Genomic DNA, 15,532 nt, shown 5'->3' with positions numbered 1-15,532 from the left:
ACTTAGTTTTCTTGTATCGTTGATGACTGTTTAGTATGGGAAACTTGCTAATATCATTGTAATGCTCTTAACATAACTTAACTGCATTTGATAAGGGCATTTTCTATCTGTTTTTTAGTTGAGTATTGTAAAAACTTTTCTCATTTATTTGTAATGTCTTTTCTTGACTAAACATTGTTCAACATAATTTTCTGTCATATACATCAATTACAGATATTAAAATAGATCCCTTGTTTTAACTTTTATTTTGTATTTCTGTGTATTTTATTAACTTGCAATTATTGCCCATGCGTAGGTTGTTTGACTGCGGGAGATGCTGTCCCAATGTGAACAGAGTTTACTCTTTTCTCAAATGATACACTGTGAACACTGTGAACTATGGATGAAGGGCATCGGGCAGATTCCATATTTCTAGATTTCCGAAAAGCATTTGACATAGTACCCTGCTACAGACCTTTAAGGAAGGTACGAGCATTTTAAATAGGTTCCCAGATATGTCAGTGCTCGAAGACTTCTTAAATAACAGAACCCAGTATGTTGTCCTTGACAGTGAATGTTCATGAGAGACAAGGGTATCGTCTGGAGTGCCCCAGGGAAATGTGATATGACCACTATCATTTTCTATGTAGTAAATTATCTGGCAGACATGGTGGGCAGCAATCTTCAGGTCTTTCCTGATGATGCTGTGATGTATGGGAAGAAGTCAAAGATGAGTGACTGTAGGATGATACAAGATGACTTAGACAAAATTTCTAGTTGGTGTCATGAATGTCACTTAGCTCTAAATGTAGGAAAAATGTAGGTTATTGCCGATGAGTAGGAAAAAAGAAACTGTAATATCTGGATGCTGCATTAGTAGTGTTCTGCTTGACATAGTGACATTGTTTAAATATCTAGGTGTAACATTGCAAAGCTTTATGAAATGAAATGAGCATGTGAGGATTATGGTAGGGAAGGTGAATGATTGACTTTATTGGGAAAATATTAGGAAATTGTGGTTCATCTGTAAAGGAGACTGCATATAGGATGCTGGTACAACCTGTTCTTGAGTACTGATAGTGTTTGGGAGCCGCACCAGGTTGGATTAGAGAAAGGTATTGAAGAGGTGGGCTGCTAGATTTGTTACCGGTGGGTTCAAGTGACATGCAAGTGCTATAGAGATGCTTTGGCAACTCAAATGGGAATCCCTAGATGAAAGGTGACATTCTTTTTGTGGAACGTGATTGAGAAATTTTAGAGAATTGGCATTTGAAGTTGACTGCAGAACAATCCTATTGCTGCATACGTACATTTTTTTGTAAGGACCACACATATCAGATACAAGAAAGGGCACATATGGGGGCATACAGATAATCGGATTTCTCTCGCTTTATCAGCAAGTGGAACAGGAAAGGAAATTACTTGTTGTGATACAATGTACCCTCCACCACGCACCTAACGATGGCTCGTGGAGTATGTATGTAGATGTCGATGGCACTTTGTTGCAAATGCTTCACCAGTTGACCACTAGAATTTTATGAAATATAGTGAGAATTGGCTGACAAGGATTTGAGCTGAGTTCTAGGTACTTCTGGTAGCATCTTGAGATAAATACTTCATTGTGAAGTTAACTCTGGCTTTGTGAACAAAAACAATATTTGTGAATTAATTCCAGCACTGTTAAAAAAAGAAGCTACTGGCCATCTCCTTGTAATTCTTGAAACTGACTAACAGGCACACATTTTGTCTACAGCATCAACTCCACCTTTTATCACGTAGTCAGCTATGATTTCAGGTTTGTTTGTTTCTTCATCATCTGCCACCATGTTATGCATAGTAAATAAATGTTTGATAACATGGTTTAAGCGAGGAATCTTTGAAACTAGGTATTAGCATTTGAAACTAAGATCTTATCCTCCTGAAATCCAAACATTACACTTCCAGTTTCTCTTGTTTTGCTTGGGAGAAATCCTGGAGGAATTTCACGCCTGTTCTTCCTGATTTTACCAATGCAGGTGATTTTCGTCTGCAGCAGATATTCAGAAAGGAAGTAACTTGTGTTCCAATCATCAATTGCAACACTCCAGTCATAGTTTTATATAGGCTACACAAGTATTTTCACAATGTCCTCAGGAGCATTAGACACCTGATATTGTTCTTCTGGTTGCATGCTGCAGTAAACCCCCAGATTACTGCAATAAGATGTTTTTGCATCACATAGTGCAAACATTTTTATCTCATATTTAGCTGGTTTGCTGGGTATGTACTGAATCCATCCCCAGCAGCCTCTGAAAGGGTGACACATTTTGTCTGTTGTGGTGAATTCACTCAGACTGTAAGAACTTTGACAGTTAGTAACAAAAGTGTCCAATATTGAAACTTCCTGGCAGATTAAAACTGTGTGCCCGACCGAGACTCGAACTCGGGACCTTTGCCTTTCGCAGGCAAGTGCTCTACCATCTGAGCTACCGAAGCACGACTCACGCCCGGCCTCACAGCTTTACTTCTGCCAGTATCTCGTCTCCTACCTTCCAAACTTTACAGAAGCTCTCCTGCGAAAGGCAAAGGTCCCGAGTTCGAGTCTCGGTCGGGCACACAGTTTTAATCTGCCAGGAAGTTTCATATCAGCGCACACTCCGCTGCAGAGTGAAAATCTCATTCTGGTGTCCAATATTGTATGAAATGAAGGCAACTTATCAGCTTTCTCCTGATGATCCTCATTTCCACACCATTAAAATGCATATAGCGTAGAGGAAATGAAAACCTTTTGTAACCCACTGCAGCCCTAAACAGTTGCATTCCTGTTACATCAGCTGCCCAGTGTTCCAGTACATTAGCATGATGACCTTTTCTTCTTCCAATCATAAAAAGAATCCCAAACACAGCCATCATTTTGTGTCTTGATGTCACTTTAGTATCTCTCTTGTGCAAAATTGATGCGTATCTTGCTGTGCATTTATATACAATTTTCAGAAAAGCACTAACTTCATCAGTTATATCCATCACATTTCTCTTTGGACCTGGTAGAATTTGCACAGTGTTTTTTCTCTAGAGTTTTGATGTTTTAGCACACTCACCTTTACACCAATGCATAACTTTGTCTTTTCGAATAAAGAACTCCCACACATCTGCTCTCTCTTTAGATCCTCACCATGCTCACCTTCAAGTTGAAATTCACTGTCAAGGTCATCATATTCAGTGTTAGCATCACTCAAATCCACTTCACTTTCCTCCAGGTCTGAAAAGTCTGGATGGAATTCATTAGCACTTTCTCGGAGTAGTTTGCAAATTTCCTCGTCTGATACATCCTTCAAACTGAAATAAAACACCAAACAAGACGAAATGAATAAGTAAACTCAGATGGCAGTATAACCAATTAACATTTAATGTGCAATAAAACAAAATAAACAACTATGATAAGTATAGTTAACTTTTTATTATACTTACCTCTCCATGTTGACTGCTGGTACAAAGCTTGCAACTGTCATTGTACTTTTTGCAATTTTTGACACCTTGTTACTTAAAATTTAGAAAACAAACTGAGAAAGCTAACCAAAGAAACTGAAGTCACTTTAAAATTGTCAAAAAAGTGTCAACATGGTGGAATACATGGAAGCAGTGGTGCAATAGCTCAAGGTTAAGGCATTGATAGGGCGTAAAAACCACTGCTGTTGTACTTTTTACAAAAGTGCACCTGCTCAAGGGTTAAGTGCCTGGCAAACGCTTCAGATCATTTTCACTCACAGTACTGTATTTAATACTTTTTGCTGTAGCATTAGTGATTGTAAGATTTATACAGTTGGAATGTCAGGATGCTGTATATGTCATTTGGGGAAGAAAGTGAAATATGCCATTTTTAAGTATTAATTATTTCTCTAAATTTTCGTCTTAACCATCATATCTAAAGTTGACAGCTGTATGACAAACCTCTCATATTCATTGATGGTCATCGTTCTTTTATTTGTGATTATTGAGTTACATCTTTGAAATGTATGATTCTGTACTTTCTATAAAATGTAACTTGCTTGTTATTCTCTTATTTTCTTCACACCTGTTCAACATATTTATTACCTAGTAATCTTCAGTTTGTGGTTTTGCTTTTCAGTTTAGTTCTTCGCGGAGGGAAAGAAGAAAGCGCTGTTTTGTGCACACAAAACAAAACATTTGAAATAAAGGAAGCAGAGACTTCAAACTCGATGTTGCTGCTTCCAGGGATCTCTTGGTCACATGATGCTGACATTGATACAGAGGATCGCATCTTGGATGAGCGTCAAGTGAGTGAAACATCAGCTCTTACCACGGTGTTCTGTTATACACTCAGTCTTAATTTAGATAATGTGTAAGGAGGAAGATGCAAGAAAATCTCATACAGTGGTAATATCATATGCTGTGACTCTACTGTGGAACCTGAAGATTTTAGGTACAGTAAATCATTCACAGGTGAAACTTGCAAAACAATTTGAGATTCTGGTAGCAATTAATAACATGTAGGCTTTCTTGCTGAGAACTGTTTAAAATCTTGTAAAGTGACTATCAAGTACTTCCCACTGCAGTCAGTGGGCAGAGTTGACATTCTTGATTTGTGTCTGTCATAAAAACCAAGTAACAGGCTCTTCATTATATTTGTCCATGAACCATGGACCTCGCCGTTGGTGGGGAGGCTTGTGTGCCTAAACGATACAAATACTTTCGAAAAAGACTTCCTGACACTTAAATCTATATTCGATGTTAACAAATTTCTCTTCTTCGGAAACACTTTCCTTGCCATTCCCAGTCTACATTTTATACCCTCTCTACTTCGACCATCATTAATTATTTTGCTCCCCAAATAGTAAAACTCGTGTACTACTTTAAGTGTCTCATTACCTAATCTAATTACCTCAGCATCACCAGAGTTAATTTGACTACATTCCATTATCCTCGTTTCACTTTTGTTGACGTTCATCTTATATCCTCCTTTCAAGACACTGTCTGTTCTGTTCAACTGCTCTTCCAGGTCCTTTGCTGTCTCTGACAGAATTACAATGTCATCGCGAACCTCAATGTTTTTATTTCTTCTCCATGGATTTTAATAACTACTCCGAATTTTTCTTTTGTTTCCTTTATTGTTTGCTCAATGTACAGATTGAATAACATTGGGGATAGGCTACAACCCTGTCTCACTCCCTTCCCAACCACTGCTTCCCTTTCATGCCCCTCGACTCTTATAACTGCGATCTGGTTTCTGTACAAATTGTAAATAGCCTTTCGCTCCCTGTATTTTACTCCTGCCACCTTCAGAATTCGAAAGAGAGTATTCTAGTCAACATTGTCTCTAAACAAATGCTAGAAACATAGGTTTGTGTTTCCTTAATCTATCTTCTAAGATAGGTCGTTGGGTCAGTATTGCCTCACATGTTCCAACATTTCTACGGAATCCAAACTGACCTTCTACATCTACTTCTACATCCATACTCCGCAAGCCACCTGACGATGCGTGACGGAAGGTACTTTGAGTACCTCTATCGGTTCTCCCTTCTATTCCAGTCTCGTATTGTTCGTGGAAAGAAAGATTGTCGGTATGCCTCTGTGTGGGCTCTAATGTCTCGGATTTTATCCTCATGGTCTCTTCACGAGATATACGTAGGAGGGAGCAATATACTGCTTGACTCCTCGGTGAAGGTATGTTCTCGAAACTTCAACAAAAGCCCGTACCGAGCTACTGAGTGTCTCTCTTGCAGAGTCTTCCACTGGAGTTTATCTATCATCTCCATAACGCTTTCGCGATTACTAACTGATCCTGTAACGAAGCGCACAGCTCTCCATTGGATCTTTTCTCTCTCTTCCATCAACCCTATCTGGTACGGATCCACACTGGTGAACAGTATTCAAGCAGTGGGCGAACAAGTGTACTGTAACCTACTTCCTCTGTTTTTGGATTGCATTTCCTTAGGATTCTTCCAATGAATCTCAGTCTGGCATCTGCTTTACTGACGATTAATTTTTTATGGTCATTCCATTTTAAATCATTCCTAATGCCTACTCCCGGATAATTTATGGAATTAACTACTTCCAGTTGCTGTCCCACTATATTGTAGCTAAATGATAAAGGATCTTTCTTTCTGTGTATTTGCAGCATATTACACTTGTCTACGTTGAGATTCAATTGCCATTCCCTGCACCATGCATCAATTCGTTGCAGATCCTCCTGCATTTCAGTACAATTTTCCATTGTTACAACCTGTCTATATACTACAGCATCGTTGACAAAAGCCTCAGTGTACTTCCAATGTTATCCACCAGGTCATTTATGTATATTGTGAATAGCAATGGTCCTACGACACTCTCCCGTGGCACACCTGAAATCTTACTTCGGAAGACTTCCCCGAGGTCGGCTTCTACCAGTTTTTCCATTCGTCTGTAAAGAATTCGCGTTAGTGTTTTGCAGCAATTACTTAATCAATTCAGAGAGGCGTATAGGGAGTTCGTATTCATGCCTAACGGTATAAGGTGTGCGCACCGTTATTTTGATTTTAGGCAAGGTAGATACAGGCCTCTATGGTACACATATTAGAGCCTCAGTAGTACACCACACAGTCCTTCTCAGACACACAGCCGTAGGCCATCCTAGAAAATGGCCTCACGGGTATTGAGGTCTCCTTGCCAGGGTAAAGAGAAATATAGGCTTGTACACAAGTTGTCTGTGGAAAAGAAGAAGTGGCAGTGCACATGTAGTTACCATCTGTGTGAACATTATCGTGCAGATTGGATAAGTAGGTTATTTTATCTTTTGGATATTGCAGGATGGCGTACCACCTGCGTCCCGCTGTGGGATACCGTCGAACAATGTATGAAGATGCTTCCAATGGTGTACAACAAACCCAAACCCAAACCCAAGAACATTACACAAATACTGATGCAGAGGGAACTGGGAATGAAGAAGACACTACACAACACGGATCTGACGACGGATGGGATATGCCGATGTCGCGCTTGCCAGCGTACCTATTCGGAGATGGAGAGGCACCCGCGGCGCTGGCCCCAGTGGGGGCCCCTTTAGAAAGCGACTCTGGGCCACCTAGTATTACCAGTGGCCCGAGTACGCGTTTTCGCGATTGCGCAACGGTTTCAAGGCCGCGTGCAGGTTCCGACGTGACGGACAGGCTTGGACAAGTTCCAGACGCTTGCAACACTGGCACTAGGGGCAGGTATAAAAGACGTGGCGAAGTCTTTCTAGTTACAGTTGACTCTGATTCCGTTGGTGGAAAGCAACACTTTGTCAACACTGTCTTGTGTATTTGGAATATTTTGGAGTATTGTGTGGCAGAGGAACCCTTTGCGAAAGGTAATAAAACACATATACATGCATACTTAAAGCTAGCTGAAGCGAAGTTGTTGTCGGAAGTACGGTCTGGTATAGAGTTTATGTTTGGATCGGTAAATGGAGTATTCGACGTGCAAAAGTGTAAAAGTAGGAAGAATGCATTGGTTTATATTACTAAGAACGATGCTGTTCCCATTACGAATTGTAATGAATCCTCGTTTTCATTTAATGTTCGATTACGTCGATGGGCAGAACGAACAAATGACATTGATTATACCGATCCTTTCCTTGTTAATAACTGGTCCCGTATAAGGTTTATTGAGAAGTACTTTGAATCGTTTCAGGCGAAGAAGTGTGTTGCGCGTTGCCTAACCGAGTGTCACCTTACGTACAATGGCTGGGCGGGCCGCGTGGTCCGCTGGTATAATGAGGCCTTTCGGTCCCAAATGGTACGTAAGAAGCAGTTGTATCTTTATGGAGATACTAATATCGGCAAGTCCACTCTGATTGAGAAAGTTCTTTCACGTAAGCAACATATTTTTATGCCCTTCTGTTCCGAGTTCGGATTTGGCGGGTATAATGCTCGTATACATCATGTTATATTGTTCGAGGAATTTGATTGGTTGAGATGGCGGCCTTATGCTTCTATATTGAAGCGAATTGTGGAAGGTCGTCCGGTTACTGTTAATGTTAAAAATAAACCTGGCATGACCATAAAGCATAGGGGACTTGTCATATTTGTGTCTAACGAGTTTAATGTAGGTGATGAGGCTTTGATATCTAGACTTCATGTGTTCATGCCGATTGTCATATTGTACATTGTCGCAATGTTAAGGACGAGATGGCATCGGACCCGGATGAGGATGAGGACCAGAGTTCGCCGTGCACGTCCGAGGCGATGGATACGCCGACGGAACACTCTGACTAGACCATATTTCGGCCGTATGTGCAAGTGGCGAACAGAGTTTACACAATCAGATGGAGTACGGTTCGAATACGGCAAGATGGGTGCAACAGAAAAATACGATGAGAATGCACAGAACTTTACAACACTAAGACACTATGACATAACAGACGAATTTAAGTTTTTTTCTAATAAATATGATGCTGTAATTATTAACAAGATCGTTACGTATGTATATAGAATTAATGTAAGGGTTGAGCGAATAACTCTAGATGATAGAGCAAATAAAAAAATCTTTGAAGACCAAGGGGTACTGGAGAAGATACGTATAGCGTGTACTAATAAGTTGGGACCTTTCAGCCTTAAGCCGGAACGTTCATCTGGCGTTCCATGGAGAAAATATTCCAAACGTAATCGATTTAAATCTGTTACATATTGTAAACCAGAAACAAGTGCAGACATAAATAAGGTAAAGGGATGGCCAGATTTAGAAAATATGTGTAAGTGTAAAAATAAACTATTTCAGGGTGTCAATCCATTCTATATAGGTGTTGAAATTGCTGGTGATGAACCGGCAAAAAATGATTTTGTCCAAAGCGAGGTGAAATATGTTACATTTGTAGTTCGTAATCGTGTTTATATGACGTTCTGTAAAAGGAAAGGAACTGTAACATTCTAAATAAAGGTTATTGTTACAGCTAATGTCTGCGTTGGAGTTTTTTTATTCAAATTGGGAGCACATCCGTAATTATCCTGACGATCTCCGCCTCGCCTTCCTGGTACCTACCAACCAGCAGCGTATCGACGATCTAGCACTAACATTCTATGGGAACAAAATTAATTATTCTGCTGCTGTGATTGTGCTTGAAGAACTTTGGTTCGGTAATTTTCACATCTGCCAACACCTGCTTTCTTTGGGTTTGGAATTAGTATACAGTGAAACCTCTATATAACGTTTTTCAAGGGACCACAAATTCTGAACACTGTATAGAGGAAAACACTATAAAGAGGAAGGCTTCCAAATAATAATTATAGGGCATTACTGAAGATAGGGATACCACTAAAATCAGCTTTGACAAATGGTGCCATAGATGACATTTTAAATTTTCACAATACCGTAATATGGTATTCATTGCAAATGATCAATGTATCAAATGATTAGTTTTTTTGTAATTAAAACATGGGGCCTGGTAGGTGGATGGGTGAAAGTAAGTGGATCAGTTTGTACTGTAAAAAGTTATAACAGATTCTTAAGATATGACATCATTGTCCAAAGCTGACAAGTGGTATTCTGTTCTTCAGTTGACCCAATTATAGAATATGAGCCAAATTTTGTTTATGATATACTGCACATATCACATAAAAACACAGTAAGTGGTACAGATTAAAAAAGAATTAGTTACCAAAAAAAATCCTTTAATAATAAAATTATGAAATGGAACTTAAATTTGAACAAAACTCAAGGAACCTATGCAATCTGAAAATCATATACCTATGGTTTTTTAAAATATTCAAGCAAGCATGTTTGTTTCCTATTTCTCCTTGAATGTAAGGCAATCATTTATTGCTCATTCTGTCCCCAGGTCTATGGGCCATCATATATCTCATGAATGTTTCAAAGGCTTCAGCTGCCTTAGTATATGAGGGCACAGGGTCATCTTCCTTGTCACCATCACTTTCACTACCACTATTATTCTCCACGCTTCTCTCTGCAGTCAGCTCCTCAATACTTTGTACTCCTGTGGTTGCCACATTGTCATCCACAGCCACAACATCCTCAAAAGTGACAGAATCACTGCCTATTAATTCCTGAAACTCTTGCAAATCACTTGCAACATCTTCCACAGGAGCTGCCATCTCGTTCTCAAAGAATCCGCTTTTGTGAAACAGTTTTTAATAGTTTCAGCACTGACTTCCCTCCATGAGTACATAATTAAATTCATTGCCTGTAAAATATTCAGCTTCAGTTGTGAGCTCTGATGGCTTCTCGGTTTTCTTTGGTCCATCAAATTCAAGGCCTTTTTTACAAGGGCTGTCCTATATTTAACCTTAAGGGCGTGTATTATTCCCAAGTCCAAAGGTTGCAGATGGCTGGTGCAGTTGGGTGGCAGGAAAATTACTTTCACATTTCTCAGAAAGGATACGTCTGATGGATGTGCCACACATCTATCCACAAACAGCAGCACTTTTCTTGTAGCACTCCCCATTTTGGCGACAAATTCTCTGAGAAAACGTAAAAATATATCACTTGTCATCCATGCCTTGGCATTGTTTGTATATTTGCACGGAAATGTGGAAATGTTTTTGAAGCACCTCGGATTTTTTGGTTTCCCGATAACCAAAGGTTTCAGTTTTTCACTGCTATCGGTGTTTGTACACAACAAAATGGTAAGACGTTTCTTGCTCTTCGTACCGCCATGGCAATTTTCCCCACAAAAAGTAAATGTTTTCTCCAGCATTAAATTGAAAAACATGCCAGTTTCGTCAGTGTTATAAATGTCACGCACTTTGTAGCCATGTATCAGATTAGGGAGAGGCTGCATCCACTGAGTTACAGTTGGTTCATCCACACTTTTACTTTCTCCACATTCTGCTTTGTATACAACACCATGATGCTGTCAAAATTTATCAATCCATCCATTGGATGCCTTAAAATTTTCCATTCCTAACTGCAGTGATATTTGAAGCACCTTCTCCTTCAGAATAGTTCAGTTTATAGGAAAGTTTGCAGCGCATGCTTGCTGAAACCAAGTTGTTAAAACTTCCTCCATTTCATTGTAAGTCGATGGTTTCACATGCATACGTTTCGAATTTCCACAATTCTCAAACCCATCCATTATCGACGATCTGTTTTTCATAGTAGTGTTGAGGGGGACAGTTCAAACTGCTTCGCTAGCTCCACGTGACTCACACCAGGAGATGCCTCCACTTTTTTAATAACAGAAAACTTCTCTTCCAGAGAAATGTTCTTCCACTTTTCACTCATGTCCACTGATGAAAGCTTAAGAAAAAAAAAAAGTTATATCGAAGACACACTCTCACTAGACACACAAACTGTTTGCTGCTCAGCTCACACAACACGCTATGAATACAAAGCATCGACTGAAATGGCACCAAAAAGATCGCAAGCAGAATGTGCGTCACATGTCATGTGACCAGGTTCTGCCACTGACATATGAAACATGCTGAGCGCAGGCTTTCTGAGCCAGTGCAAATTGTGAATCCACAGAACGGAAAACTGTGTGTCTACATCCAGTCACTTAAACTTATAAAGAGATAAATAATTGACCAGGGTTTCAAAAATATGAGCATTACATGGAGGAAATTGTAATATAGAGGAAACTCAGTAAAGAGGAAAATTTAACATTGTTTATATGGGCTTTTAGATGGGACCGAAAAAAACGGACGTAATATAGAGGAAAACATTATATGGAGGAACATTATAAAGAGGTTTAACTGTATTCTTCTTGAAGTCTGAGGGTATTTCGCCTGTTTCATACATCTTGCTCACCAGATGGTAGAGTTTTGTGAGTGCTGGCTCTCCCAAGGCTGTCAGTAGTTCTAATGGAATGTTGTCTACTCCCGGGGCCTTGTTTTGACTTAGGTCTTTCAGTGCTCTGTCAAACTCTTCACGCAACATCATATCTCCCATTTCCTCTTCATCTACATCCTCTTCCATTTCCATAATATTGTCTTAAGGACATCGCCCTTGTATAGACCCTCTATATACTCCTACCACTTTTTTCTGCTTTCCCTTCTTTGCTTAGAACTCTTTTCTCCAAAGGTCTCTTTAATTTTCCTGTAGGCAGTATCTGTCTTACCCCTAGTGAGATATGCCTCTACATTGTTACCTTTGTCGTCTAGCCATCCCTGCTTAGCCGTTTTGCACCGCCTATTGATCTCATTTTTTAGGCGTTTGTATTCCTTTTTGCCTGCTTCATTTACTGCATTTTTATATATTCTCCTTTCATCAATTAAATTCAATATATCTTCTGTTACCCAAGGATTTCTACTAGCCCTCAACTTTTTACCTGCTTGATCCTCTGCTGCCTTAACTATTTCATCCCTCAAAGCTACCCATTCTTCTTCTACTGTGTTTCTTTCCCCCATTCCTGTCAATCGTTCCCTACTGCTCTCCCTGATACTCTCTACAACCTCTGGTTCTGTCAGTTTATCCAAGTCCCATATCTTTAAATTCCCATCTTTTTGCAGTTTCTTCAGTTTTAATCTACAGTTCATAACCAATACATTGTGGTCAGAGTCCACATCTGCCCCTGGAAATGCCGTACAATTTAAAACCTGTTTCCTAAATCTCTGTCTTACCATTATATAATCTATTTGAAACCTTCCAGTATCTCCAGGGTTCTCCCATGTATGCAACCTTCTTTCATGCTTGAACCAAGTGTTAGCTATGATTAAGTTATGCTCTGTGCAAAATTCTACCAGGCGGCTTCCTCTTTCATTTCTTACCCCCAATCCATATTCACCTACTAAGTTTCCTTCTCTTCCTTTTCCTACTGTCAAATTCCAATCACCCATGACTATTAAATTTTCGTCTCCCTTCACTATCTGAATAATTTCTTTTATCTCATCTTACATTTCATCAATCTCTTCGTCATCTATGGAGTTAGTTGGCATATAAACTTGTACTACTGTGGTAGGCATGGGCTTCGTGTCTATCTTGGCCACAATAATGCGGTCACTATGCTGTTTGTCGTAGCTTACCTGCATTCCTATTTTTTTATTCATTATTAAACCTACTACTGCATTACCGCTATTTGATTTTTTATTTATAACCCTGTATTCACCTGATCAGAAATCTTGTTCCTACTGCCTCCGAACTTCACTAATTCCCACCATATCTAACTTTAACCTATCTATTTCCCTTTTTAAATTTTCTAACCTGCCTGCCTGATTAAGAGATCTGACATTCCATACTCCGATCTGTAGAATGCCAGTTTTATTTCCCCTGATAATGACATCCTCTTGAGTAGTCCCCACCCGGAGATCCGAATGGGGGACTATTTTACCTCCGAAATATTTTACCCAAGAGGAGGTCATCATCATTTAACCATGCAGTAAAGCTGCATGCCCTTGGGAAAAATTACGTCTGTGGTTTCCCCTTGCTTTCAGCTGTTCGCAGTACCAGCAAGGCCGTTTTGGTTAGTGTTACATGGCCAGATCAGTCAATCATCCTGATTGTTGTCCCTGCAACTACTGAAAAGGCTGCTGCCCCTCTTCAGGAACCACTTGTTAGTTTGGCCTCGTCAACAGATACCCCTCCGTTGTGGTTGCACTTACGGTATGGCTGTCTGTGTCACTGAGGCACGCAAGCCTCCCCACCAACAGCAACGTCCATGGTTCGTGGCATTTCTGTTTATGTGATACTTAAGTCAGAACGTATTATTTTCCATAGATCTGAACTGCGCGTCTGATCACCAAGAAGGCGGGAAAAGTACTTTTTCGTACTGTGCTAGTTATTTCAGAACTGGTCAAAATTGATCAATGGTTACTGGAGATAACCAAATGAGAATGCTATGAAAATTGTAACACTGACTTAGCAAGCTCTTAATCTAATGCAGCCACTGGTGTTGCAAAAAGACAGATAAAGAACTGGTATGAACTGAACAGAAACATTTCTGTCCCACGTGATGTCACGTTGCTTAGACAAAAAAAAGAAATAGTGGCAAGTTTTTGTGTTCCAGCCATTTCCATTCTGAAATAAAACATCCTGATTACTTTTGTCATTGTTAGGCATGAAACTACAGTATATCCGATATAGGCAATGACAGTAATTCTTGGAAGATTTACATTAATTCTTGAAAGATTGAGTTTTAATTCATAGTTGGAGTAGAGAATTGCTGTAGGACAGTGAGAATCTTCTGTATAAGGATGCCACTGCAAAAGATGTCTGGGAACAATGAAGTGTTTGTAAAGTTAATAGCTGTTATCTTCACCATACCTCAATTTGTTGAGGATTGACTGTTAGTGCTCCTAGTGCTGGAGAATTTCAAAATACTTTTCATATGCAATGGCATCCAGAAGCTATACATGTTGAAGAACCAAGGGTAGAGTTCTTGAACAGAATGTTTGAATGGTTGTGGTATAGGGTGAATGTTAATTGCTAGACATTAGAAAACTTCTGAAACTGAAGAAACACAGCTATACTAATAATATATCTGTAAAACTGTCATGACTGTCTGTTTGAACACACTAATCTCCAAAAATGGCAAATTTTTATGGGGTTTCCTCAAGTAACGTGAGCATAGCTTGGGACAACATGCAGGCTTTATTTCACCTGAATCGGATCACGAAAAAAAGACATGATTTAAAGTATTATAAATATAAAATTGTGTGTTTCTGTTATCTTTTCGTGACTAAAACACTGAATCGATTTTGTATAAGTTTAGTATGTAGGTAGCGCGAATGCTGAGGGAGGATATAGGCAGCAAAATGTGTAGTACAAGATATTTTTTGATTTGAGGAATATTACATGAATTAGGGAAAAACATTTTCTCTGAGAAACCTACTTATTCTTTGACTTTTGAACTTTATCATATTTGTGAAAATGCTTTTCTTAATTGATATGTCCTACATAATATTGTCACATAGAGGAAGGTGTAAATAGATGAATGAATGACAAACACTAACTTCACCTAACGAAGGTTTATTCAGCACTTGCCCATACAAGAGCATGGAACGAACTGCCTCTGGCCAGAACACACAAGGTATATATACACAGGGTGTCTACGACCCGGGACAACCGGGAGATCCGGGAAAAACCCGGGAATTTTTTCATCCGTGAGAAAACCTGGAAAAACCTGGGAATTTTTTTGAATTCTGGGAATTTTTCATTGTTTTTGTTCTCAGTTAAATTTTTGTAATTTTGACTGGTAAGACCGAATAGTCTAACAAAGGATATTATTGTATCCTGCTACTGCAGAATAATACTGCAGCAATATAACATGAACGAGAGAAAAACTAAAATAAAACTTAAATTGCAAAGGAAATGCGCCATATACAGCAACAAAACGCAGAGCTCATACAAGTGTCTGCCAACGGCAAAATGTGTCAAAGGTTTCAGGAAGACTATGCAATACTTCATAACAACAAATTGCCTCCAATGAGCGTGACGTCACAACTGTTAACATTAGATTTGTTTTAGCAGTTACGAGTGGGATCATGCGCATGCGCAACTGAGTAGTATCTTCTTCCGCTTCTGGCTACAGAAAAGTGGCTGTTGGATGTGTAAGCAGTCACAGCCAAAAAAAAAAGGGGGGGGGGCAGCTAGGTGCTACCGGTGGAAAACTTTTACTGGCGCGCCCAAGCGGCCAGGTTGCGCAGCA

The 15,532-nt window shown here is 39.5% G+C and overlaps 1 protein-coding gene across 2 annotated transcripts in view; it reads left to right on the top strand.

Moving 5' to 3' along the window:
* Positions 1 to 15,532, top strand: part of LOC126194898 (sister chromatid cohesion protein DCC1) — a 118,669-nt gene that overhangs the window by 34,633 nt on the left and 68,504 nt on the right. For both annotated transcript variants that reach the window (XM_049933253.1, XM_049933252.1), the window contains exon 3: positions 4,085 to 4,253. In XM_049933253.1, the coding sequence (XP_049789210.1) occupies positions 4,085 to 4,253 (169 nt within the window). The remainder of the gene's footprint in view (positions 1 to 4,084; positions 4,254 to 15,532) is intronic.

This window comes from Schistocerca nitens, chromosome 7, assembly GCF_023898315.1.
Source record: "Schistocerca nitens isolate TAMUIC-IGC-003100 chromosome 7, iqSchNite1.1, whole genome shotgun sequence".
Classification (NCBI taxonomy): Eukaryota; Metazoa; Arthropoda; class Insecta; order Orthoptera; family Acrididae; genus Schistocerca; species Schistocerca nitens.
This window is presented reverse-complemented; position numbering and strand designations above follow the sequence as displayed.